This window comes from Indicator indicator, chromosome Z (genome assembly GCF_027791375.1).
Source record: "Indicator indicator isolate 239-I01 chromosome Z, UM_Iind_1.1, whole genome shotgun sequence".
NCBI classification, from domain to species: domain Eukaryota; kingdom Metazoa; phylum Chordata; class Aves; order Piciformes; family Indicatoridae; genus Indicator; species Indicator indicator.
In genome coordinates, this window is record NC_072053.1 from 45,571,192 (window position 1) to 45,597,831 (window position 26,640).

A 26,640-nucleotide genomic window follows, 5' to 3' on the forward strand; every position below is an offset into this window, starting at 1 on the left:
CACAGTGGAAATTTCAGAGTGTAAACCCAATGCCTCATGAACAGGCTCTATTCAAATACTATTTAAAGACTGTTTTCCTGGGATTTTTTTTTCTTCAATATCTTAACCCACAATCAACTCCTAAGTCTGTTTAGGAGAGTCATTTCAACTACTACCAACCACTTTGAAGCCTTGCCTCTATTACAGCCCTAAGGAGCTGATACTTCTGGTTTCTCTATACAGTTAAGTGAAAACAAGAACTGCCCGTAAGAACTTGGTCTCTTCAAATTTTGACATGAATAACCTGCTAATCACACAGCAGCTTAGCCTGGATCTCTGCTTCTCTTTCAGTAAAATTCCACATTGCTTTAACATTCAAATAATGCAGTCTAGGAAAGAAACACTAAAATATTGCTATTACATTTTCAACACCTCTGGAAGCTCAAATGAGGCTTCATACAGACCAGAAAGAATGCTTGCATGCAGCAGTCCAGTTAAACTCATACCTGAACTCAGGTTTCTTGGGGATTGAATCCCTAAGCCTGTACTTCCCTCTCTTGAATATTGAATACTTCCTGCTCTCTCCATCTCCGGCCAGGGCAAAAAGCTTACTGGTGGCTTAGCTTCCCCTTCAGCTAGGGCCTTATTTACACCTCCAGTCTGCAGAAATAAAGAATGGCTGCCAGAAAGGACTACAGATTTTTGTATTCAACTGTCAATACATGAAAAAGATTATCTCTGAAACTTCAGTACTAAGCAGTACATATTGCAGAAAGCTCTTCACCAAAAAGATGTTCTACCCCATTACTGACAATCTATCCCCCATTTTTTTTGTTTTCTATCCTTTCTTTACACATTCTGAACTACTCCCCCTTCGCTCACCCTCAGCAAGAGTATCCAAAAGTTACCACAAAAATATGGTACTGACTCAATTCCTCTATAAATGCTCCAAGCATCTAGCAGAATTATGTACAAAGACTAGATCGGCTTTAAAATTAAACAAATTCCAGGATATAAATCAAACCAGAAAACAGTAGATTATCAGATCTTTTTTGACACTTGAGCTATGCTTATCCTAGTAAATACACTGTTTATCACGAATTGCAAAATGGATCACTGCCATTTCCTTCCTTTTTCATGTATAATGCTGAAGTAGATATGTGAGTCTAAATTGTCCTAGATATAACTCCTGCTCTGATGAAACCAAAGAGCTACTCCATTATACACACTAGCAGCAGATCCTGGCATATATCTGCAGTGTGCATAAACAGTCATAAAGAGGGGAAGACAATACTACTTGACAAGCTCCTTGTATGTCATATCCTAAGTACATCCAAATTTTACTTACTCTCTCAGCTTAACTACCAAATCACAGCATGGAGACTGAAATTGTTCACATTTTCCTGCAGGAATTTCCTGAGTAGTGCATAGTGAAATCTCAAGGATTTCTAAAATGTTCACACTGCAAATTCAAAAGATGTCATTGGAAAGGGTGTTTTCATGCCTTTTCCGTACCAGCCCTATCACGATGCATTTTTGCACAAGCTATTGTGAAGCTTTGCAGTTACTATGGCTACACCTATTCTGCCAGAAAATTCTCTTCAGCATGAACATTCTTAAGTTACATGAAAAATTTAAACAATCCAATAATAAACCAAAAAATCCTATCAATGTAAAAAAAACCAATACCAGCACTGCATTTCACTGTAGAGCATTATCAACTAAAAAACATCTAGAAGACCTGGAACTAAAATGATGTAGTTCTCATTTGTCTAGGAGAAACAATAAACCATACAAAATAGCCCAAAAATTTGCAAAGATTGCCACACATGCAGGTTCTCAGTAAAAAGCTCCAAGAATAAATGTTCCATTTCCTTACACATATAGAATCATTGAACCCTCCAGGTTCTGCTTTTCTTAGTCTGTGCTGCACGAATATAATCTCTTTCTTGGAAAATAAATAATAGATTTCTCACACCAGGTGTGTAACACATGATTTGACTTTATGACAATTTAAACTTGTACTTAAATTTCCTGCTTGCTTTTGCAGCATTGAAGCACTCCCTTAAAACTTACTTGCATTCTACTTCCACCTTTCCTCACCCAAATTCAGGCAAAGGCTCATTTCAACAAGAAACTGACCCAGCCAGGTGAGAGACAACAAGAAACAAGAGACTGTCGAACAATTCTTAATTTATTGCAAGTATTCTGGTGTTACCTACCACAAAATAAAAAATTGGGGGTGATTTATCTTTACTCCATACCTTACAAGCACAAGTTTGTATTACTACACAGCTGACTTTATTCCCTTTCAATTCTTTGATCTTTAATGTAGAAGTACTCTCAGCATTTAGTATCATTTGCATTCCTCAGATATTGGTCTTTCATATCTCTGCAAATCCCAAGGGCAGCTTTTCATATACACTTAATGAAACATGACAGGCAGGAAGGAAAAAAATTAAAATCAATTACAATTAGTGGGGGAGAGAGGGGGACCATACCTAGACATACCATACCAGGACCTGTCTGGGTTTGTGCTGGACCCGTTTGGCCCCACCACCACAGGTTGGAAGGGACCTTAAAAATCATCTAGTTCTAACTGCCAGACATAGGCAGGGACACCTTCCACTAGAACAGGTTGCTCAAGGCCTCATCCAGCCTGGCCTTCAAGACCTCAAGGCATGAGGCATCCACAACCTCTCCAGGCAACCAAGTGTCTTGGACCCTCACTGTACAGTTTCCTCCTGATACCCAGTCTAAATCTGCCCTCTTCAAGCTTCAGTCCATTCCCTCTTGTCCTATCACTACAAGCCCTTGGGAAAAGTACATTCCCCACTTTCTTGTAGCCCCCCTTCAGGTAGTGGAAGGCTGCTCTAAGGTCTCGCTGGAGCCTTCTCCAGTCTGAACAACCACTACTCTCTCAGCCTGTTCCCATAAGACAGGTGCTCCAGCCCTCTGATCATCTTCATGGCCCTCCTCTGGATCCACTCCAGCAGCTGGATATCCTCCTTACACTGGGGGCACGAGAACTGGATGCAGTACTCCAGATGCAGTCTCACAAGACCAGAGCAGAAGGACAAAATCACTTAAGTATTGTCCTGCTGGTTGCACTTCTTTGGAAGCAGCCCAGGACATGGTTGGCCTTCTGGGCTGCAAACACACATTGCCTGCTCATGTTGAGTTTTTCCATCAGCTGACAGCCCCAAGACCTTCTCCTCAAAACTGCTCCCTAGACACTCCTCACCCAGCCTATATTTGTGCTTGTGATTGCCCCAATCCATGTGTAGAACCTTGCACTTGGCCTTGTTGAAATTCATGCAGTTCACTTGGGCCAAGCTTTCAAGCCTATCCAAGTCCCTCTGGATGGCATCCCTTCCCTTCAGCATGTCAGCTGGGACACACAGCTTGGTGCCATCTGCAAAATTCCAGAAGATGCCTCAATTTCACTGTCCATATCACCGATCGAGCACTGGTCCCAGTACGAACCCCTGAGGGATGCCACTTGTCACTGGTCTCTATTTGGACATTGAGCCATTGACTGCCATTCTCTAAGTGAGGCCATCCAGCCAATTCCTTATCCAGTGAGTGGTCCACCCCTCAAATCCATGCTTTTCTAGTTTGGTAATCAAGATGTCAGGCAGGACAGCATCAAACACTTCACACTCCAGGTAGATGATATCAATTGCTCTTCCGTTATCCACTGATGCTGTAACTTGATCACAGAAAGCCACCAAGTTTGTCAGGCATGATTTGCCCTTGGTGAAGCCATGTTGGTTATCACTAATCACCTTTTCTTCATTTTCTGTATGCCTTAGCAAGGCCTTCAGGAGGATCTGCTCCAGGGTCTTGCCAGGCACAGAGATGAGACTGACTGGCCTATAGTTTTTGGGGTCTTCCTTTTTAATGATGGGGGTTACATTTTCCCTTTTCCACTGTGCAGGATCTCCACCGCGATGGACACTGGTTTTGCAACTTCATCTGGTGACTGACAGTTCCCTCAGGTGGATCTGGTTGTACCCCACGGACTTGTGCACCTTGAGATTCTTCAGATGATCTTGAAACAGGTTTCTGCTTATAGTGGGCAGATCTTCCTTTTCCCACTTTCCACCTTTGTTTTCTGGAGGTTGGGCAGTGCAGCTGGAGGTGTTGTCAGTGAATACTAAGGCAAAGCAGTCAGTGAGCACCTCAGCCTTCTCAGTATCTGTCATGATCAGGTCTCCACTTTCCTTTTGGAGAGGTCCCATGTTTTCCCTATTCTTTTTATTGTTGATAAGAAGTTATACCTAAGTATTTCCCTGTATTAAACATGTGTTACATTCTCTTGCCTTTATTACATTTTCTGTAGTAAAAGTTAAAATAAATTCAGTTTTGGATGTTATTAAGTTACAATACATACATTAGTATGTCTATGATTATATTCAGCCATCAAGACCATAAACTAAAGCTTAATATATAGATAACTCAACTTTTCAGGCAGTTACCTCCCATGAAGTCTATTAAAACATCCCTCTGTTGTAATACACATGTATTTTTTCTTTGCATTGCAGTATAATGGCAGTCTAAATCAACATCGTAAGTATTACACTGCAACTAAACAAGTATCTGTTTTGGAAAAAGTCTTCATGACTAAATGAATCATGCCATGAACTAAATCAACAATGTAAACTCTAAACATAAAATAAATGTATGTATTGTAATCATCCCCAAACAACTTCAGGAATTCAGGCACTCCAAAGTTGCCCGTTAAGTACAAAATGAAACATGATGCAGAGTTTTCCACTGTGTGAAAATTTAGCACTAATACATTACTTTTCTTCTGTTAACTTGAGACCATTTGGGGGGGGGAGGGGAGGGAAGGGAGGGAAGAAGGAGGAGAGGAAGGAAAGAGGAAGAAGAAAGAGAATAACCCCAAACCCCCCAGATTAAACATTTCAGAAAGCAGTTAAAGGAGTTTTTTTTGGTAGTGGAAGAAGGCTAAGAAAAAAAAAAAAACACACAAAACTATTTCTAAGTATTACATTAACAAAAGGCTTTAAATCACAGTAATCAAAACTATTTTAAACAAACAATATATTGTAGGAAGAAAGTAAAGTGCCATTATAATATCCAGGTGTTAAAAGTACAGTTCTTAGTGAACTCCAAATTCAGTCCACAACAGCTCATAACCTCACTACAGGCAATATTTTACAGAAACTTAAGTATTAGAACGGAAGATATGCAGCATGAGCAGCTTGCTTGTCAGTTTTATGTACAAGACAGTTTTGTTACTGGTACCACATAGAGATGCTACCAGTTTTGACCTTTTCCAAAGCAGATTAGAAAACAACCCACCAACAAACCAATCCAACACACAACAAAAGATAACAAGTGTGAAGTATCATGAGAAAAAAAAACATACTAAACCCCTGAAATCAGAACACCTGTCTAGAACAAAGCAGGTGAAAGAAGAATGCTTGAGTTACTCACAACACAGAAAATTATAAACAAGATCTTGTAGAACAATTTTCTTTGCAAGAGGATTTCTTCCAGACACTTATCTCAAACATGCTTAGGAAGAGTGAATTTGCACCACTTGGGTTTGGTGTGGAATCGCTAGGAAACCATTCCCCCTCTGGTCCAAACAGTTTCTCTCGTAATTATGTCACATATTTTTACAGCAAGTAAAGACAGAGAGTAATAACCAGTTGGATCTCATCAAGGAAATATTCATCCTAGTTTTTCACTCATTGTCTTTTACAATCTCTTCCCCTTTGAGGTTTCAAATTTCTAGCACTTTGTAGAAATTTCTCTTTCCACAAAGGAGAACATTACAGACATTCACAATGACAGCACAGATGGGTGCAGCAGTTTCTCCTTCTCACAGGAGACTCAACGCATAAGTCAGAAAACACTCACCAGTCAAACAATTTTCTGAGTCAGGGCGCTTCCCTTAACACCATGCAAAAGAAATCGGTATCCCTAAAGCTCCAGGTCTCCCTGCTCTACTGAGAGGTCTGTGCTCACCACTGTTTCCCACATGTACTTCTGCACAAATACCCACAGGACGCCTTCTCTCCAGAGAATGAAGGGGAAAATACAGAAAGCAAGCACATCCGCTACAGACACTTTCATAAAAAGGCCCATCACTTCCTTCACCTTAGATAAGTTGATTCAAAAAAAGCCAGCAAATGTCTGCAAAAAACCTTTTAAATTTGAAAACCGGAAGATCAGTGTGAGCAAACCACTGCAGACTCTCCACATTTTGGACACCCAAGAGCCTTTACCTTTTTTCCTTTGCACTCTTGGCAATTCCAACGCCATGCCTTCTCAACCTGTTCAAAATCATAGGAAGGGTGTTAAGCTGTACTGACACTCCCTGTATTTAATTTCTGAACAGTTCACTCTATTTCTTTACAACTAAATGGTATGATGAAAAGGAGTAACTACTACTCTGCCATAGGTTAGATATAGTTAAAAGCTTTTTGGTAAAACATCTTACGGACAAGTGAATTATAAGTGCTCGTATAATGTAAGTTTCAAAACTTCAAATTGCTCTGCTGTAACCTCAGAGGGGTCACATGCAGCACAATACCACTGAGTTTGTTTTCTGAATAAAACAACTTCAAAGGGAGCTTTTGATAAACTGCCAATTTTTTGCATCTATCTTTACTCATAACTATGAATGCAATACAAGCAAATTCATTGTTCTGACAGAAATTTTTAGACACTTAAATAACTTTCTCCTCCCTCACCTTGCTTATGCAAAACACCTCTGCATTCCATATTTGCACATTAACACTATCCTGACATCACTAGAAATCTTCATTGCACAGTTCTGTCCTGATGTCACCCATTGTCTTTTAACCACACATAGCCTGAGAGCAAGCAAAAGAAGGTAGATTATTCTGGCTGTTCAAACACTTTTTGAAGACAACAGCTGCTCTTACCAAACAGAAAACACTACCAGTATCAGCAGAAAGTCAAGACTTGTTTTGCTAGTGAGGAAACAAAATTCATTATCTAAAAGATCACAGTAACTAAGAGAAGGCCACATCTTTCTAAAATAAGTATTAATTTATGTGAGCATCAAGCCACGCATTCTAAGACAGGCATAAGCATGGAAGAGGCCTCTGGACTGGCAAATACAAACATAGTAAACAGTTGCTGTTCTGCAACTTGGAAATGACTTCTAACAACTCTGCTCCTTGGACAGAATCCTGTGGAAGGGTCATTAGATGTCTCTAGGTGTTGGAAATGCCAGAAGCAGCACTACACCTTTATGTCCTGCAGATTCAGGACCAAAAATTGGTTTTACTTTCTCAGATCTGAAATACACTCATTCTCCTGTGGGAGAAGGAAGCAAGCAATTATTTTTTTAAAAATTGACAACTGTGAAGCTCACCTTAAGACTTCCACCAAGCTCAGGCTGATTGTATGAATTAAGAAGTATTAAGTTATCAACAAAAACACTCACTATTAGAAATAAACAAGTTAACACTGCTTTAAATTAAGTCAGCAGTAGACAGTGTTAAAGCAGCAGTTTGGGTATACAACTCTCAAAATCATGAGAAGCAGCCTGAGTCAGCACTGGCCTCTTCTGTTGATGTTAAGAGACCAACATTTAGCAGGAAAATTCAAGTTTGCATCCAGTTAAATCTATCAACCACAGACACCAAATCAATAGTGCTGGCACGTTTTAACGACATGTCGCCCTTCAACGAAAAGGTGGTAAAGGCCTACTGAGTTATGGCCATGTAGTAAAGAGAATTCTTGGGAGTTGGACAAGAAAAATTCAACTCTTGAACTGCTGACACTGCAGTATATTCTCCATCACTACTAGGCCATCCACTTGGTGAACACTGCTACCACTGTGCCACATGCCAAGTGGAAGCTCTTTAAAGACTGCATCCAAGTAAGCAGCACATCTTCAAGTATCACTGCAATAATCCTCATTTATGTTATCAGACATTTTTGTTCAAAAAGCTAGAAATCCTTGTTTATTTTTCCTATATACTACAGGAAAAAAAAGACATTGTCAGGTCGTTTTCCCTTTTCCCCTGCAAACACCAAACCCAAGTAGTCCAATTTATTTATTTGGGGGTTTAAGATTACCAGTCAAGAAAGCAATTAGATTGTTTAAATGGTCTCATACAAGAACAGACCGGAAAAAAAAAGGGCAAAAACATCCTTAGAACACAAAATGCAGGCACTGAGTTCCATGGATATCATAGATGTATGAAGGAGTAAGCCTAACTTTTACCATGTTCAGTTCTCTTTAAGCCTCTTACCTAGGTGGGCAATGAAATTCCCTGGAGTACACACATAACAGTACTCTCGCGAGCATCCAAAACCGCCAATTCACTGCGCTCTTCAGAAATTCATAAATTCTAGAAATAGGAGACAGACAGCTCCCATTACTAGCCTTCCTTATTCACTGAGTAAACAGAGTACCTCTCACAGGCCACTTCAAGGAAGACAGTATGTATCACTGAGGGAAAGAAAAAAAGCAAACAAAAAAGTTTTTTTTCAGTATCACCTTTTTAAGTAAAAAAGCAAAGCATTCCATTATCCTTTTCCTATTACAGGTCTGTATGATTCCTAGTTGCAATATCTTTTTTTTTTTAACAACTAGAAGTTAAATCTCCCCTGCCCTGGTGTTATGCTTATTATTAACAGCGGTGCCAAGAATATCGTACTGTAGAACTCGCTGCTTTCAGGTGATTGTTTACAGCCAAGACTTAACAGGAAGCCAGTGCTTGCCAGAGGATGATGGAATAGTTATTGTTCAATTATCTGATGATACATTATATTCCCTGGTCACAAACAGTTGTGTTCGTTGCTAATGCTGAGCTCATCCCTAGCTAATGCTAGACCCCATCTCGAGTACTGCATTCGGTTCTGATGTTCCGACCATATGAAGGACATACAATTGTTGGAGCAAGTCCAGGGAGGGCCACAAAGATGATCCAGACAAGATGGGATTGTTTCAGCCTCTTCAAGAGAAGACTCTGGGGTGAACCTTACAGCTGCCTTCCAGTACCTGAAGGGATCCTGCAGGAAGGCTGGATAAGGCCTTTTCATAAGGGTGTATAGCAACAGGACAAAGGGGAACAGTTTTAAGCTGAGGGAGAGTACAGTTAGACTAGATCTTAGGAAGAAGTTTCTCAGTACAAGGGTGGTGAGACACTGGAACAGGTTGCCCAGAGAGGAACCTGGAGACCAGGTTGGTTGAGGCCTCTAGTTGACAGGCATCCCTCCCCACGGTAGGGACGTTGGAGCAGATGATCTCTAAGGTCCCTTCCAACCTAAGCAATTCTATGGTAGTAATCACAAACCATCTATGATAGTTGATAGGTTGTCAGGTGGAATGAAAACTTTTAGGATAAAGGAAACTGGAGACCTTAGGTCTTCAGAACTAATATTGCAGTGCCTTGTCCCTCCCAGACATTCTGCAAAAGTCTGCAGTCACTAAGAGTAAGCATAGTTCTAAGATTTAAAACATTCTTGTACAAAGGCACAAGCATCATAGCTGAGATCACAACATATCAGCAGCAGTGGCACAGCAATATTTACATATTCAACAACTCTAAGGATGCATTTTTACACAGCATCTCATGTTCCCACCTCTCTTGATTGCACTGAATGACACTCTAGCTCTAGGGGCAAGTCAGTTCAGCTCTGGGACCCAAGAGAAAATGAAGTTTTCAGAGTCAGAATTGATAACAGGAAGCTTGGAAGTTGCTTTCTGTTGAATACACATGCTGTGTCAGTTTACACAGAAAACTGCAGCAGCACACAGACAGGAGGAGAGATTAGCCATCCATTTGGGCAGCAGGCTGTACTCAGGTGTATTAAGGCATACCATGCCACTGCACTCTTAGTAAGTTGTTTGTTATCTGTATGAATCTAACTATATTCACCAGACCTCTGAAAATAAACACAGTTCTCTTGCAACTAAAGCAGCAGCCCTTGAGAAAGAAGAAAAACTGTTTGAGGTGCTAAGCATCTCCAGAAGAAATTACTCAGCCTTAACTAATGCACAGGAAGACTAGCCCGTAAAGGCGTTCAGCTTCATGGATGTTCACAAGCTGCACACTTTCTGCAGCTAGAGGTCTTGTTTTATATATGTTTAGAAAGGGATCATGTTCTTTTTCAATACAAATTATATATAGGAAATAACGATGCAGAAGCAGCATGTTGCTACTTAAGTCATCTGGACATCCATAAATCATGGGTCCTCGTGGGATGCACCCAAGGGTGCTGAGGGAGCTGGCAGAGCTCACTGCCAGACTACTGTCCATCATTTTTGGTAAGTCATGGCAGACAGGAGAGGTGCCTGGGGACTGGAGTAGGGCAAATATCATTCCAGTCTTCAAAAAGGGTAAGAAGGAGGACCCAGGTAACTATAGACCAGTCAGTCTCACCTCCATCCCTGGAAAGGTGATGGAGGAACTTACTCTTGGTGCTGTCCTTACGCCTATCAAGGACAGGAGGGTCATTAGGAGCAGTCAACACAGGGACCAAAGGGAAGTCATGACTGAACAACCTGATAGCCTTTTATGAGAACATAACCAGGTAGATAGATGACGGTGGAGCAGTGGATGTAGTTTATGTTGATTTCAGTAAGGCATTTGACAGTGCCTCCCACAGCATCCTTGCAGCTAAACTGAGGCAGTGTGGTCTGGATAATCAGGTAGTGAGGTGGACTGAGAACTGGTTGAAGGAAAGAAGTCAGAGAATTCTGATCAATGGGACAGTCTCCTTGGAGGCCCATGTCTAGTGCAGTCCCTCAGGAGTCAGTACTGGGACCAGTGCTGTTCAATATATTCATCAACAACCTGGACGAGGGAACAGAGAGCTCTGTCAGCAAGTTTTCTGACGACACCGAACTGGGTGGAGTAGCTGACACACCAGAGGGTTCTGCTGCCATTCAGCAAGACTTGGACAGGCTGGAAACCTGGGCAGGGAGAAATTTAATGAAGGTCAACAAGGGCAAGTGGAGAGTTTTGCACCTAGGAAACAACCCCATGTACCAGAATAGGTTGGGGACTGACCTGGTGGAGAGCAGTGAAGGGCAAAAGGACCTGGGGGTCCTGGTGGATGGAAGGTTGACCATGAGCCAGCAATGTGCTCTTGTGGCCAAGATGGCCAATGCCATTCTATGTTGTATTAGAAGGGGTAGGTCAAGAGAAGTTCTCCTCCCTCTCTACTCTGCCCTGGTGAAGCCCCATCTGGAACATTGTATCCAGTTCTAAGCCCCTCAGTTCAAAAAGAACAGGAACCTGCTTAATAGAGTCCAGCACAGAGCCACAAAAATGATTAAGGGAGTGGAACATCTTTCTTAGAAGGAGAGACTGAGGGAGCTGGGCCTCTTTAGTTTGGAGAAGAAGAGACTAAGTGGTGACCTCATTAATGTTTACAAATATGTAAAGGGTGAGTGCCAAGATGATAGAGCCAGGCTCTTCTCAGCAATGGCCAATGACAGAACAAGGGGCAACGGGTGGAAGTTGAGGCATAGGAAGTTCCATGGAAACAGGAGGAAGAATTATTTCACTGTGAGGTGACAGAACACTGGAACAGGCTGCCCAGGGAGGTTGTGGAGTCTCCCTCTCCGGAGATACTCCAGACCCACCTGGATGGGTTCCCGTGTGATCTGGTACAGGTGATCCTGCTCTGGCAGGGGGGTTGGACTAGATGATCTTTTGAGGTCCCTTCCAGCATCAATCAGGAAGCATACAAACAATCCAGGAAGCATACAAACCCACATTAAAAGGAGTGGTGTAAGTAAGACCTCTTGTAATGATCCATCACAATTTCAACGCTTCTCAGGCACTAATAAGGCTCACAGTAAGAATGGATGCAATTCAAATTCTTCACCAAGAACTACAATGCAGGGTAACAGAAATTAGCAAATGGAAAATAACTGTGTCCATTATCTAGTGTACAGAGACCACGATGAACAGAAATGCCAAGCTATTGCTGATTTAGAAACCAAGGAGGACAGTATGGAATAGAAAACTCAAACAATTCACCTACTACATGCTGTGTACGATTTCTTGTATACGTTTTATACAAACAGGGAAGAGGGGAAAATTGCAACCACATGAGCACACAGAGCAGAAGATGTGCAGCAGTTGCACTTCCTCCACTCTACTGGTCCTGCTATGGATTAGTGATGCCCACAAATCGCAATGAAATCTTTTAATCCTATTTCAGGATGTGACCCAAATAAGATCTCAAAGACATTTATTGCTAGGAAGTTGTTTAAAACCAAATGGTTATAGCCATGTTGTTAGAACAAACAGCTGAAGAGTCTACATTCATATGCCAGTTGGCTTCAGCATACCACATATCTGAAAGCTTCTTGAGATATATCCATGGTCTCCACTCTTTCAACACTCCACAGCTGAAAGACTTCCTAGAATGAGAAACGAAAAGAACTCAAGCTACACAATACTCAAACAAAATTAATTGAATTGGCAAATTGCAACCAAGTTACTTGAAGTCTTCACCCTCTGCAGATACAGTTTGAATAGCAGTTAACATTACAATTCAAGCTATATACTAAGTTTTACAATTGCTCGCATCTCATGCATAGAAGTCACCAGCTATTTGGCCTTCATCTTGGATCAAATGTATTGTTTTCACTTCTGGCAAAGCTTTTCAGAAAGGAAATGGAATAAGCATTCAATGCTATTCAAAGCTCACAGAATCCAAATCCTCACCAGCTACTTCTGAATAATCCCATCCCAGCAAGGACATTGTTAGCTCAGTGTGAAGCCCAAGAATTGAAGCTTGAGCACTGCTTTGTAAGAGGGAAGATATTATCAGCCAGGGCAAATTACAGAAGTTAACAAGACAAGTCAGGAGGCAATATTCAAATAGATAGCATTAAATGAGAAGAAATAGCTGTCTTCAAGCAAGATTTAGTTACTGGGAAAAAAACAAAACAAAAAAACCCCACACCCACAACCTATATGACAAGCTCAAGAGGAAAACTTCAAGTGTTTCTTTCACCTTTAACAGATTAATATGAAAGCTGGAAACCACCAAAGTTATAACCAGACAACCCAAAAGTCATTTAAAGCAAACAGCTTTAGAACAATAGATCTAGAAGTAATCAATTTATGACAAATCCCACTGCTTATTACATTGTTCAATCATCCCCAAATACCAAAAGTCAAAGATAGCTGAGATGTCAATACAGACATCAGTCTTTTTAGTTACAGGAGTGCCATTGGTAGTGGGAAGAATGGTATTAATTCCTCAGATGAAAACCTCCTACCTTCTGACAGCAAAGGAATACTGTGACATTTGCAAAGGGTGAGCCAGTATTAGAGCTGCCATTTGTTGTTGACACAGTGTGAAGTCCAACAGCAAAAATAGGTTACACTGCTTGTTAGATGATATTAACATTCCAACAGACATCAGCATTTTCTAGAACTAGAAAAATATCAAGGACAAAGAAATCAGGCATGCCTGATGTATAAAAATAGCTTGGATGTCAGCAGGATCACTTAGACCAACTAAAGGAACCATGATGGAGCTGAACTGCCAGCCTATGCTATCCTCAGTATGGTGTAATCAGCCACTCATTTTTTATGAGCCTCAATTTTCCATTTTTAAGTTACAGTACTTCTTCTCACTATCTTGAACACGTTCTGCTTTATTTATGGAGCACAAACTATTGCCAGCTAAGTGCTAACCATCTCAACAGTCCTCTCTTTGGTGCTCCTGCTGTTGTGAAGTACTGGGGTTTTTTATGTTTCCAACTGACCTGCAAGCTTCACATCTCTCTAGACACGTAAGCAGACACGATGACGTTTTCCTATGTCACATTTGTACCAGTGACAAGTCGTATCTCTTCAAATGCTGCCTTTTCTCAACAAACAAAAAAAAAAAAGTCTTCTGGCACTTGATATTACCACAGGTCACTGAAAGGTATCTCAGAACATTTCTTCCCAAAAGTTGCTCCCCTGCACATGACACTGGGATCACCACACAAACATACTCATGTGCTCAGAGTACTGTGTAGAGTCAAGTGAAAATTAAGACAAATGCAAGGAAGTTCATGTCACCAGATGTTTATCAACATAATGGAAGCAGCAGAAAACCCAAGAAACTCCCTAGTGGGGTCCACTGCTTCCTAGTTTTGAAAGCAGATCACAAAACACATTTCCAAGAGGATGGTTCCAAGCAACTGAGCAAGTATCCTTCTAGAGCTTCAGGTCTACACACTTAACTGTTGAGTCATGAATGGTACCTAGACAAGTAATTTGGAGTAAGACTTCCAGAAGACAACAAGGGCATCATGCTTATGTTCACAACAATGATTTCCAGTTTTCTAGAAGTGAAGTCACATGGACTACTTAGTCATGCTGCTACAAAAGTTGACAAAATTTCCTTCTGACTTACTGGTTAGCAAGTCCTTTTTAATTTGTACATTTTGGACAATGCAGTCTTGTACTAAAGGAACAAACAAACATGCAATTTCATGGTGCAAGTATAGTATTAAGTGTCCTTAAAGTAGACATGGGCCTTGTTAACTTCACTTCAATAGAAAGCTTCCTAAATCCTGTTTCCTTTCTGTTCCTTTGAGAAGCAATTTGCATTTACAGCTCAGTTCCTGCTTCCAAAATACCCCTTTAACTTTTCTATTATTTTTATGGATATAAATGACACCGAATCGTCTAAACAGCTATTTTCTATGCTACCTATACAAATAGGTCTGATTTCTTCCAAGCCATAAAACAATTATGGCTGAATTCCTGTAGCCCTTTGATATCCCAGCTTACCCGTAGGGCTTGAAAGCCATCTTAGCGCAATGCTAAGAACCTAATTTCCAGAAGATACAGAGCGAAAACAAAGCGTTGCAATTCCCACAGGTTCAAACATGAGCATACCAAAATCTTAGCTGTATGTTTGAAAGCAAATTGACTTCAAATAAACAAGAACAGCTAAGATACCACAGCTGGAATTAGCACTGCCTCTCAGAAGGCAGAGAAACAAACTTGAGAAATGGGGGCAGGGAGCATATCAAACCTACCTCTGATTCTCCAATACTTGTGGCAAGTTAAGAAACAGATTGTCCTGCTTAGGCAGTCAGCTCTTACTCCTAGTGTAGAGGGCAAAGAAAGGGGCAGACAACAATCATAAATAGTAAAGAGAAACGGTGAAACTGCCTAAGCATACAGAGGAAACAAAGATCATATCCTTTCCTATATGGCACTGATATTGCCAGTAATAAATTAACAAATGCTTTGAAAGTTAACTATAAGAGGTACTTGAGGATTTATGTAGCTGCATTTTATATCTGTGTTATTACTTATATTGAAGAAGAGTCTTCCCCTTACATAAACAGGGAGGACCTACTTCTTGCTGTATCAGCATGGCATCAAATATACATGAAATGTGTCTCAGAGAGGCAAACGGACAACACTATAACCGTTTTAAATAACACTACAACGTTTTGGCTTCATAAATGACCAGAATTTGACAGATGAAACTGAACAAAATGAAGACTGATGACCACATTTCTTCATACAAGAGTAATTTTTATGCTGGCCAAGGAACACATTCTCAGAGTACTATAATTCACATTAGTTGAAACATACACAAAAAACCCCAAATCTTTAAACTCTTTGTTTTATTTTAAGTGCCTCCTGGCATTTGGTGGAAGGCTAAAACAATTTTGCCAGCAATTCCTACTGTGACAAGGCACACAAATATACACATACACAGAACCAATATTAAATTAGAATTATGGACTCTAAAGCTACAAATCACAGGATGTTAGGGGTTGGAAGGGACCTCCGGAGATTATAGAGTCCAACTCCCCTGCCAGAGCAGGACCACAGAATCTTGTGCAGGTTGCACAGGAATGCATCCAGACAGGTCTTGAAAGTGTCCAGAGAAGGAGACTCCACAATCTCTCATGCCCACATGTCACATTTTTTTCTTCCTCCCACAATGAACTCAGACTCTAAAGATGCTGCATTAAATTAGTATCATTTGAAAGAAGAAGAAAAAAAGGTTAATTTAATTCATTTTAAATCCTTCCTTTTAAAAATGGGCATCAACCTGCTGATCTCCAGCAAAGAAAAAAATAATAACCAATAAAGTGAAAATTAATAAAGAATTAATAAACTTTAATCCACGACTTTTCCCAATTCCCCTCCTGCCCCTTTTCTTTTAGGGTATTTTGAAGAAACGTGCTTCTCATGACCATAATTTTAATGAAGTCCACTATTCATAACTTTGGCACTGAAAAGTTGCAAAAAACCTTTTAATCCCACATCTGGCTGTGGCTGAAAAGCATTTTGTACTCGCTGTATCCCTAATTTGCAGTTAAACCATTGGGCCCCCACACTGGCTTTGTGAATACTATTACAGAAATGGTTTACAGATTGGTTATATGTATGGAACAACGGCCTGCATAAAACGTGTGAAAGAAAACAGCTCTCCAGGGAAAGCAGGAGAAAGAGGAGGAAGAAGCCTTATGTTCAGTGAATGATGACATGCCAGTCTTAACCAACCTTAATTTGCTTGAATGCTTTCACACAAAGTTACACATATCAGTTTTCTTTATGAAATTGCTTTATTTTCAAATGAAGAATGTTGCTGATGTTTTCTGAGTTTAGATTAAGTGACTGAAGCCTCAAGGCAAACACACTGATTTAATCACTGCATTAGATTCCAAAATCACTCATTGCTGAAGTAAAGAAAGTTATTACGCCTCTAAAACCACATTACATACAAACAAATCTAAAGACTACATGCTAGCTGTATAGCTCAACTTAATATTTGTGTATCAGATACATAATTAAAAACACATTCAAAAACCAGAGGTTAGTTTAGATGTTATTCAAGAAACTACTATTATTTAGACTTCAAGAAAGACCACAAAGGAAGAAAGAAAAACTAAAAATGTAAAGTTTCCATTGTCTAGACACACAAACAGACAACTTTCCAGATTTAAAGTGGCATAAGCACAGAAAAAAATTAAATACTCCATCTGAAAAATGGGTCATTTTGGTTGTACACTTTAAAATGTGAGCCTACAGGTAGTTTATTAGTATTTTCAACTGCTTTAAATTTGTAGTTAGGACAAAAATGTAAGGAAACAGCCCTGCAGACTAAGACTGTAAAGTAATACAAATAAATTTTTGTTATTAAACTTCAGAGGCTGTTTAACTTCACCTTTACTGTATCAAAAATTCAAGAAAATAACCTGCTTTGTCAAGACCAGTTTCTATTTAGTTTTCAGACAGTAAAAAGGATAATGAAAACAGAAATAATTGTTTGACAGCCTTGCTTTTATCAAATACTAACTTTCATTCTCATGCATAATGAACATAGACATTTAGATTTTTCAGAAATTGAGACATTTCACTTCTGCAGAAATAATTTTGTAGGTGAAAAGCTCTCACATGTGGGATGACTCAATGTTTAACAACAAAGCTTTAAGCCAATAATAATAATTGATGGCTACCATTTGAAGAACAGCCTTTGATTAAGTGCAACATCCAAAACATACTTTCAGTTTTGTAAAGCAAAGGCATTCAAACAGCACAACTTGTGTCTAAAACTACAATGTTTGCCAACTACAGAAAAATGTTTCATGTCTATAAACCAGTCAACGTTTGTGAAAAAATGTGTGTGTATATTCATATGTTTATATTTGTGGTGAGTTTCTGAAGTTCACCCTCATCTTAATATCATTTGGTCTTTGTTCTTAATTTGCCTTGAGCAACAGAACTGCTGTAGCTGGATCCATACAAAACAACCTGCCTTCCCAGGTCCAGCTTGAAGACCACAAGTCCCTGCTACTTCCCTGAAGCACACCCAACACCAACACCTCTGACACATACAAGAGATGAAGCAGGTTCTGCTTCAGGGCACCATTGTACAAGACAGCCTTCTTCACTGTCATCTCTATTGTGCTACAGATAGACAGGACAACAACTCCTAGACAAACCCATTGGAAAAGTAGCACTAGACCTGTACAGCAGTGCCTGCAGAAGCAAACTGAACTGTTTTACTGTTGCTGGGCTACTGTATTTGATTTAGGTTCAAGGGCTGGTCTTGGTGTATTTGCACAAGATTGCCAGAGGCACCCGAAAAGCTTGGATCGAGTTGCTTCACAGAAATTTACATATGAATACCTTATGGCAATCTTAATAGTGAGATCTTAAGACTATTTTTTTTTTCTTTAAAAGAAAAAAAAACACTATCTAGGAAAGTATTACAGAGAGGACAGCACTGAAGAAGAATACAAGCCAAGATTCTTATAAAAAGGGATGTGAGGTAAACAGAGACTGGTAGAAAGGCTGCTACTTCCATGTATATAAACAGAGACACAAGAGGCTAAGACCTCAAGACAGAATATATTGATGTGTTGCCTTCTTATTAAGCCAGGAAGTGCTCTGTTCCCACTGTTTCTCATGCTTAGACCAAACACCAAAAGAAGTATACTGTGAGAAGTCAAACTTCCTGATGTAGTCTTAGTCTTCAGATGAGGACATGCAATTGTATTAGTACTAAATTGTATTGTACTAGAAAGCACAGCTGCTTCTATTAACCCAACTGTAATGAACTACTGAGAAGACTTCATGTTACAGGTAAAGTACTTCTCACTGGGAAGACATCACAGCAACACTCTGCAGTTCTAGTCTTAAACATGGCTGAACTGAATCAGAGTTAAAAAGCTTCAGCAAATTTAAGTTGGGCTTTACATTTTGGAATATTGGCTAGACACAAATGGGAGCATTTACAATACTCACAGACACCACAACTTTACTTAAAAGACACTTTCAACAAAGTAGTGGCAACTAGGCAAAAAAATAACTTCAATGTAAAAAGTATTTATGTCTGAAGGTTACAGGTATTACATCACAGGTGAAAGCATATCTTCACAGTTCTAAGGGGTGTAACCTAAACAAGCAGCAGCATTGAAATGAGATAAAGAACCTTCATATATTACAGAGGAATTCACAACAACAATATTATTTTCTCACTGCAGTGTAGCATACAAAGAAATTTCTTCTGCGACTGTACTTTTAACAAAGGGCTAAGCAAAACAGCATGTTTATAAAACACAGGTTTGGTTGGTTTGTGCAAGACCTGCTAACTACACTAGTACAACTGTACTTCTATCCTCCAGTCAGATACTAATTTAGGACCATCATGCATAAATACATCTAATGTTCAGTCTTCAAAAGCAGCAAAATCCTTCCACAGCCTTCCTTCTCATTTCATAAAAATTCCGATATGGATCTACATAATAATCCAGTTCACACTTTACCATCATAACCATCTGAAAACCTATCCTTGTATTTACCATCACGAGCACGACTACGCAAAATACACACCTCCTACTGAACAGGCATATACTTTTTTTTACACAGAATGATGGTTAAGTTGTTGAAGCCATACAAAGGCAATTCATATGCACCAACTGCTGAAAACAGGTCTAAACTACTTTTTAAAGATACTAGATTTGATCTATCATTTACACGATGCTACAGCTGTTAAGCCTTCTTTTTCCACAGCATGCCACAGATTTTAAGATCCAATGCACCCAGCACCACTAATCTTGTCCAGAGAGCTCAAAGAAACAAACCAGGACACTGCGCAACAGCCAGAGCTGGCACAGGATTAATGACTTGATACACCCAGAGCTGGCAAGCATTGGTGTTCTACCTAGAGCCATCATCACGAGGATACTGATGAGATAAACTCTCCGATGACTCTGCCTAACAGGAAGAGTCCTGCCAATTAATATTGTTTAAATAAATGCCATCAGAGGAAGAAGCTAATGATTCTCATTTTTTAACAGGTACTAAACAAGAAGTTTAGCTCTACCCTTTAACAGCAGGCAGTATAACACATTTAACCTTAAAATAAATTCCCACAGAGATTTCAATAAGCATAGAAATATCTTTAAACACCAGTCTGTTCTTCCTCCCCTTACTAGAAAGCACAGCACAAAGCCAGAAGTCATACAAAATGCAAACAACAATTTCAGTTAGAAGATAAATATCTTGCAGCAAGATGAAAATCCATGATTTTCATGCAAATATATAGAAGTACTAGAATTTGACTGTTCCTTTTGTTTTTCTATATCCCCATCACTCACTTCTGGGAAAGGAAGAAAGAATGATCACACATGAACCAAATTCTGTTGGTTTAGAAGTGCAGGTATCTATTGTAAGAATCTTAAAAAAAAAAAAAACACGCAGTCCAACTGCAGCAGTCTACACACTTAATTTTCAATCAAAACTTCATAATCTATGCTTTACCATCTATTGCAAGCATTATCAACAGGCTTTAGGTTGCAACAAGCAAGCTGTCAGACTGACAGATTCTACCAGAACAAAGGACGGAAAAACCCTCTCTAACATTTCTCCCCAAAAAATGAACAAAGAAACAAATCCAATACATCAAAAAAAAAACCCTAACCATACTGCACAGTACTGTTACAAGAACAGCCTTCATACCTTCAATAGTACCACAAAAAAAAAAATACAGAGCAAATTTCCAACTACAGATTAATAACAATACTGAAAAATCTGAACATATAATTACACCTAGAGTTCAGCTCATTCAACCTATAATAGCAAATACGTGGTTTAAAGTTGTCTTACATAGCCACCTTTCTAATGATAAACTCTGGAAGACTTACATTCACAGAGTAGCAGCGTTGTAGCTTTTTCAGTATGTAAGTATGCATGTAAGACTCATGGAAAAAGAAATTCCCACGTGTCTATCATACTTACAGGGTTAGGCTTAGGCAAAATTTGACATGGGAAAACAACCAACCAACCCAAATGCACAGTAACCTAAGTTCTTATAGGTATAACTAAATGTCCTACTAAAATATCCCAGCAGAAAAGTGAATGCTTGTTTATTAATCTTGACCATCTGCCTTTGCTAGTTGGTACAAATCGAAAACTTAAGTCATATGTTAAGAATCTACTTGTGGTCTCCATCCTCAAATCGCTCAATTTACTAAAACGTATAAATAGAGTTAAGCATCTCACTGACTTCAAATGGAACAGGGAGAGGCAATCTTATAAGGAAGGTTGTTTGCTGTTATTGGAGGGTTTCGGGTGCGTTTTGGGTTTGTGGGGTTTTTTGTTTCAGATTTCCGGCAGCAGGGGGGCGGATTTTTTCGTTTGTTTGTTCAGGGTTTTTTTTTATATATTTAGTGTTTAAGAATGAGCAAAAGAAAAAAAATGTAGCAATAAGATCAAGTAAGATAATTTTTTTGGCCATTTTACAAGACAACATGCAAGATACTAAAAACAGCTGCATCTGCATTACAACCAACATATTTGAAAAGCCATGCTAGGTAAGGGAAGAAATATTAAAAATATTATGGATCTTCTTTCCCTTCCACTAACATAGTAAAAGAGACTACCCAGAAAAATCATGAAGTTGAATTGCAGGAACAAAACTAGAAAAGCATTTGTACAAGAACAGATTGTGGTTGCTAGAAAGAAATCATCAGCACCTCTTGCGGTAGCTATGCCTCTTGTAAAATGTTATGGTGTACTAAAGTCTCATTCTGCACTAGTGGGCAACCTTAATGAAAAAACTGATACTGGAAATGTGAACTTCTAGAATAATGCTACAGTTTGGTCCATCCTACAGCAGAACAACAAGCAGCCTCACTTCCATCACTTTGCCACACCATTGTAAAACTTCTGATACAGTAAGCACTGCTCCCCTCAGCTCTGCAGGGGAAAGCAGTACCTCCCACTTTAAGTTACAACATTCCCATGTCCAAACCACCATTTTCATACTAATTTATTAGCACAGAAATATTAGCCCACCCCTATTTTTATACGAAAAATCTAGTTTGTCAGAACACAGCACTGATGAAAAGCAACTTAATTACTCATTACAATGCGATTTTTCATGTGTCCTTCTAAGTCACTGGAACACAGGAAATGTGTTTTCTTATTCAAATGATAAATAGTGGTGTGGCAGAACACCAGCATTCATTAGGTAAGAAGAGGAAAAAAATATTTCTACATCACTTAGCATCCAAAGAAATAATATGACGTATTATCAGACAAGAGCAACAGCTACTCTTTTGGGGATTGTATTGCAGTAGATCACAATTAATGATAACCTGGTAACAAACCTCATTCCACAGACATACTTCAATATACTCCAGTTGTACATGCAGCACTATTTTCTTTTCACACAAATAATGAAAGGTTAGCAACATGTGTTGAAATAAAAGTAGAATCTTAGAACTCCTCTATATCATCTCTTAACCTATTTACACCAGCATCATGAAATACGTAAGATTTGAAAGCAGCAACATTTGTGACAGCAAGATGATTTTAGAGAACTTTTGAATTGCAAATTCTGTTCAAAACTGAACCCTTTTTAACATGAGCAGCAGTCCTGTAGTCACTCCTCATGAAACTACTCGAAGTCATATGGCTGAAGTAGGCCATTAAATGGGAGGAAGTGCAGGGAACCAATCACCACAAATACCTGCTCTACCATGCAAGGATAGACTGAAGCACTCAGTCACCATAAGGCAAGCAAAAAAAAAACCAAACAAACAAAAAAAAAAAAAAAGAAAAAAAACATAACACTGCCATGCTCAAGTTTTTAAGCTAAGACACAGTGAAAGATGAAGGAAGCTATTCTATTAGGTGACTCTGGCTTTTCTACACTTTGTTCCCTGCTCATCACCATCACCTTTCTGGCCTATTCACACCCACCCACCAACCCGCTCTGAGCTCCAATGACTAAACACTGCTCCTCACTAGGTTTCTACTTCAAAACTGATGGAACTTCGGCATACAGACCCTGCATGCTCTGCAGTAACTATCACCAGAACACTTGGAGAAACCTTTGAAAACTCACCACCAACTTCAAGCATTTCCAAGACCCCTAATAAAGCCAGAGTCATAGCCAGCAAACTTGACAGTTCATCCAGCTATTCTCATAAACATAAGCAAATGTATTAAAAGTAATTCACCTTTCTTCCCTCTGACCCAATTCCTGAAATGACTATGTCCCTAATAACAAATGATTTAGCAACAGAAACACATGATGAGCTAATTGTACCTATGATAGCCTGTTCATTTACTATTTTCAAATTGACCAAAGCCATATGGATGGATGCAATTAATTAAAACTCTTCCCAGCTAGCATCCATGTTAGAGCTGCCATTCACAACTTGAATCACTTACCACAGAACCAAGTGTTAGTACAGCCAGTCAGCATACTAGTACTTGCTTTTCATAAATACTGCACACCTACTTCAGCACACTAAACCCATGGCTTAGAACCTACCAAATATCTATAAGTAGTTAGTGATCTTATACTAAAAGAAACTATGTAACTTCAGAGGAAAATACACAAAACACGTATTTTGAGTAACACTACAAGCAAGCATATCATTCCTACTAAATACACAAGATACTACCCTGAAGGCCGTCTGAAATTAAATCGAACTAGCAGTACTGATTTACAGTCAAGAAAACCCAGAATACCTCTGTCAAAAAAACCCCTACGTTTTTGTAAATCAGAAAGGTAACAAAATGCTCCCATTTACAAGGCACACACCACCACACGTTTAAACACTTCTGAATAGCAGAAAACGGGCAATTCATACACAGATCAGTCACAGCAGCACGATGCTCATCTTTCCCACTGTGATTTCAAGGGCCTGGAATTACTTCAGCAATGCTTTTTGCTCATTGCTATAGTTCAGGAACCTAATACATGGAGTGCCCACCACCTGAGCCTACACTTTCTCATCCATTAGTGGCTGCAGAGCTCTCCTACAATCCAAACCAGGCAATCACAATACAGCAAGTTCCCTCCCAGGCTGAATAAGCTGGCATCTTTCCCAGCAGTTGCTACATCATGAAAATGATGCATACAAATAAAACACCACAATAAACACGTTAAAGCAATGGCTTAAATGACTGCCTAACTCAACTCAGCAGCTGGAGACACAAAACCCTTCCAGTGGCAAACCATACATCTTTCACTTGCAAAAATCCTGAAATATACCCTTACTAGCAAGCTCCACATCGTATTTAGCAGTCGATTGCCTGGGCTGTAGAGTCATATTCCCTGAGGGCAGACCACCAGTAAATAAATAAAGCATGGATAATAAGAGCAGAGAACATCACAAACTCTCTACCACTGATTTCAATACACCATTTAGTTAACTGAAAATGGATAACTATTTCATATGTTGAGACTACTCAGTCTCAAGAGTCTCTCTGCCAAACTATTTAGATTGACTTAAAACCATGGTTTTGTGTTCAAGAATCATGAGAAAGTAGGAAGAAGTCTCCACAGTGCAATCTAAGCAAACCATCACAAATATAGCAGTATTACATACAATCCGTTAAAAAATTGTGCAGTAGTACACTCGTTTATGTAGATTTTAAAACATATTTACTCTAATGAGAAAAGGGAATTAACATCTACTTCAGAAAATAATCTCAGCACCTGAAATACTTCAATTCTTACACTATTTTTTAAGAGAATGAATATATTCTACAAGAAATAACTGACAGGAAAAAAAAATATTATCTTCAAACTGAGAAAGACTAAAAAAATAAATGTTTTTACTTTATCCTTAAAAAAAGAAAAAAATAATCATTTTAATCTCAAGACTGAGAAGTTTCCCCGTCTTTTGCTCCCTAAATATTCAATTTTCTCTCACCTAGCTCTAAGCAAACAGATACCGTTCAAGGAACTGCAGGAGTTCTAGATTCCAATAAAGATTACAAATCAAATATAAGGAAACTATTTATACGTTTTATCTGTGAAGACACAAAAACCTGCCCACTTATTTTACTTGTACTGTTACCTCCACTAATGCAACCACGATAATCAGGGCGGTAAGGGCTCAGAAATCAAGTTTGAAAATTAAAGACTCCTCGTACAACTCCCAGCCCAACCTATGTGGGTACATACGCACAACGCAAACACACCCTTTAAGAAATTTTTGTGTACTTACGAATGGGTGAAGCCCTGACAATGAGCTAAGGAACTAAGAAGAGCGTGTTGCGGGAGAGCAAATGCAAGCACCAAGACTGAAACCCCTGTCCCGGTCGCATATTTCGTACACCGGAAGAAAGCAACACCAGGCAGAAGAATGCAACACGTGGGCAAAAACCTCCAGTGCAGATCTACCCGGTGACAGAACCCAGCCCCGTGCCGCGGACAAGTGAGAGGCCGAGATGAGCCGGGAGACAGACCCACCGCCAGTCCAGGAGCCGAGACGTCGGGCAGCCCCGAATGGCGACACGGGCCGGCAGCAGCAAGGTGCGGTAGAGTGGAAACGCCAGAAAGAATCCCCCCGCGACCCCACGCAACCCCAAGGGCCGGGGGATAAGGGCCAAAGGTAAACCCACCATCACACCGGTGGGTGCTTTTGTTCTTTACGGACACCGGAACAGACCCATCAGCTGTACCCGCTCCAAGCTGACTGGAAAGCGCTCATCTTGGGCGAGACCCCCTCTACCAGCTGCCCACCGCCGGAGAGGTCGCCGACGGTAGAGGCAGGAAGTAGGTCCCGGTGGGGAGACCCGCGGCGGACCCCACCTACCTCTTTTCGGCCTAGGGAAGCTCTCGTGCAGGTGAAAGACGACTTTCTCCACAAAGTGCTGAATGTTGCTGTGCTCGGGCCCTCTAACAAATACCATCCAGTCGTGGGTGAAGCCCTCTACGGTGGGTTTCTTCCTGACTTGGGCTCGGTGCCCCAACTCCAGCTTCACCTGGACGGCACACTGCGGAGGAAGATGTGGGGAACGGCCGGTGAGCGCAAGTGGAAGCGGGCCTGGGTGGGTGACCGTGGGGAATCGGGCCCATCGCAGGCAGAGGGAGAACACAGGGAAAAAATGGTGCCATAAATCCGGCAAAAGCCACAAAAATCGAAAGGCACCACCGCAACTCTGAAACAAAAAAACGGCCCCCCGGGCGCGGGTGTAGAAGAGCTCTTGCTGCCAGCGCAACGACGCGGGAAGGCGCGGTCGGCAGCCTGCGGTGCTGTCCTGCAGGCGCGGGTAGCCGGGGGCCCCTGTCAGGGACACACCGTCCTCCCTCCCAGCAATCGGTGGCCCCGGTGCGGCGGCACGAACACGACTGGGGCGACACCCGCCGCCTGCCTCCCGGTGGGTGGGTGCGTGCTCCGTGCCGCTGCCGGGAGCAGCGGACAATCAGCGGGAAGAAGGGAAAGCCGCACACAAGGAGAAATTCCACGTCACGCCAGCCTCTTCCTGGCGGCAAGCACCGGCGGTGCTGGGCAGCGCAAGGCCGAGGCGGCTCCGCTGTACTCACCGAGTTGGCCATGCCTGGGGCACCGGTTACGCTGAGGTGGTCGCTTCTAACCTCAGCCCACACCCCGCAAAGCTAATTCATGAAAACGTGGAAGCCACAGCGGGCGCGCAAAGCACCGGCGGGCGACCGGCCGGCGGACATCCTCCGCCTCGCTGCTCCTGTGGTCTGCCTCCGCTTCCTCCCCTCCCTCACACCACACCGAGCCCGCGGCAACTCCACCAGCCGAAGAACACCAGGCCGCGCATGCGCACCGCCCAGCACTTACACCGAGACACAGACAGAGCCGTGTGCGGGGGGAGGCGGGCTCAGGGGAGGCGGTGGACAGCCAATAGATCGCGGCGGCGGGCAGCC

The 26,640-nt window shown here is 40.8% G+C and overlaps 1 protein-coding gene across 1 annotated transcript in view; it reads right to left on the reverse strand.

Moving 5' to 3' along the window:
• MLLT3 (MLLT3 super elongation complex subunit) overlaps positions 1–26,301 on the reverse strand; it is a 124,112-nt gene extending 97,811 nt beyond the window's left edge. Inside the window, exons 1-2 of the mRNA XM_054397582.1 lie at positions 26,195–26,301; positions 25,559–26,148 (exon numbers count right to left, since the gene is read on the reverse strand). Coding sequence (XP_054253557.1) covers positions 25,559–26,148; positions 26,195–26,301 — 697 coding nt within the window. The remainder of the gene's footprint in view (positions 1–25,558; positions 26,149–26,194) is intronic.
• Between the last annotated feature and the right edge of the window lie 339 nt (positions 26,302–26,640).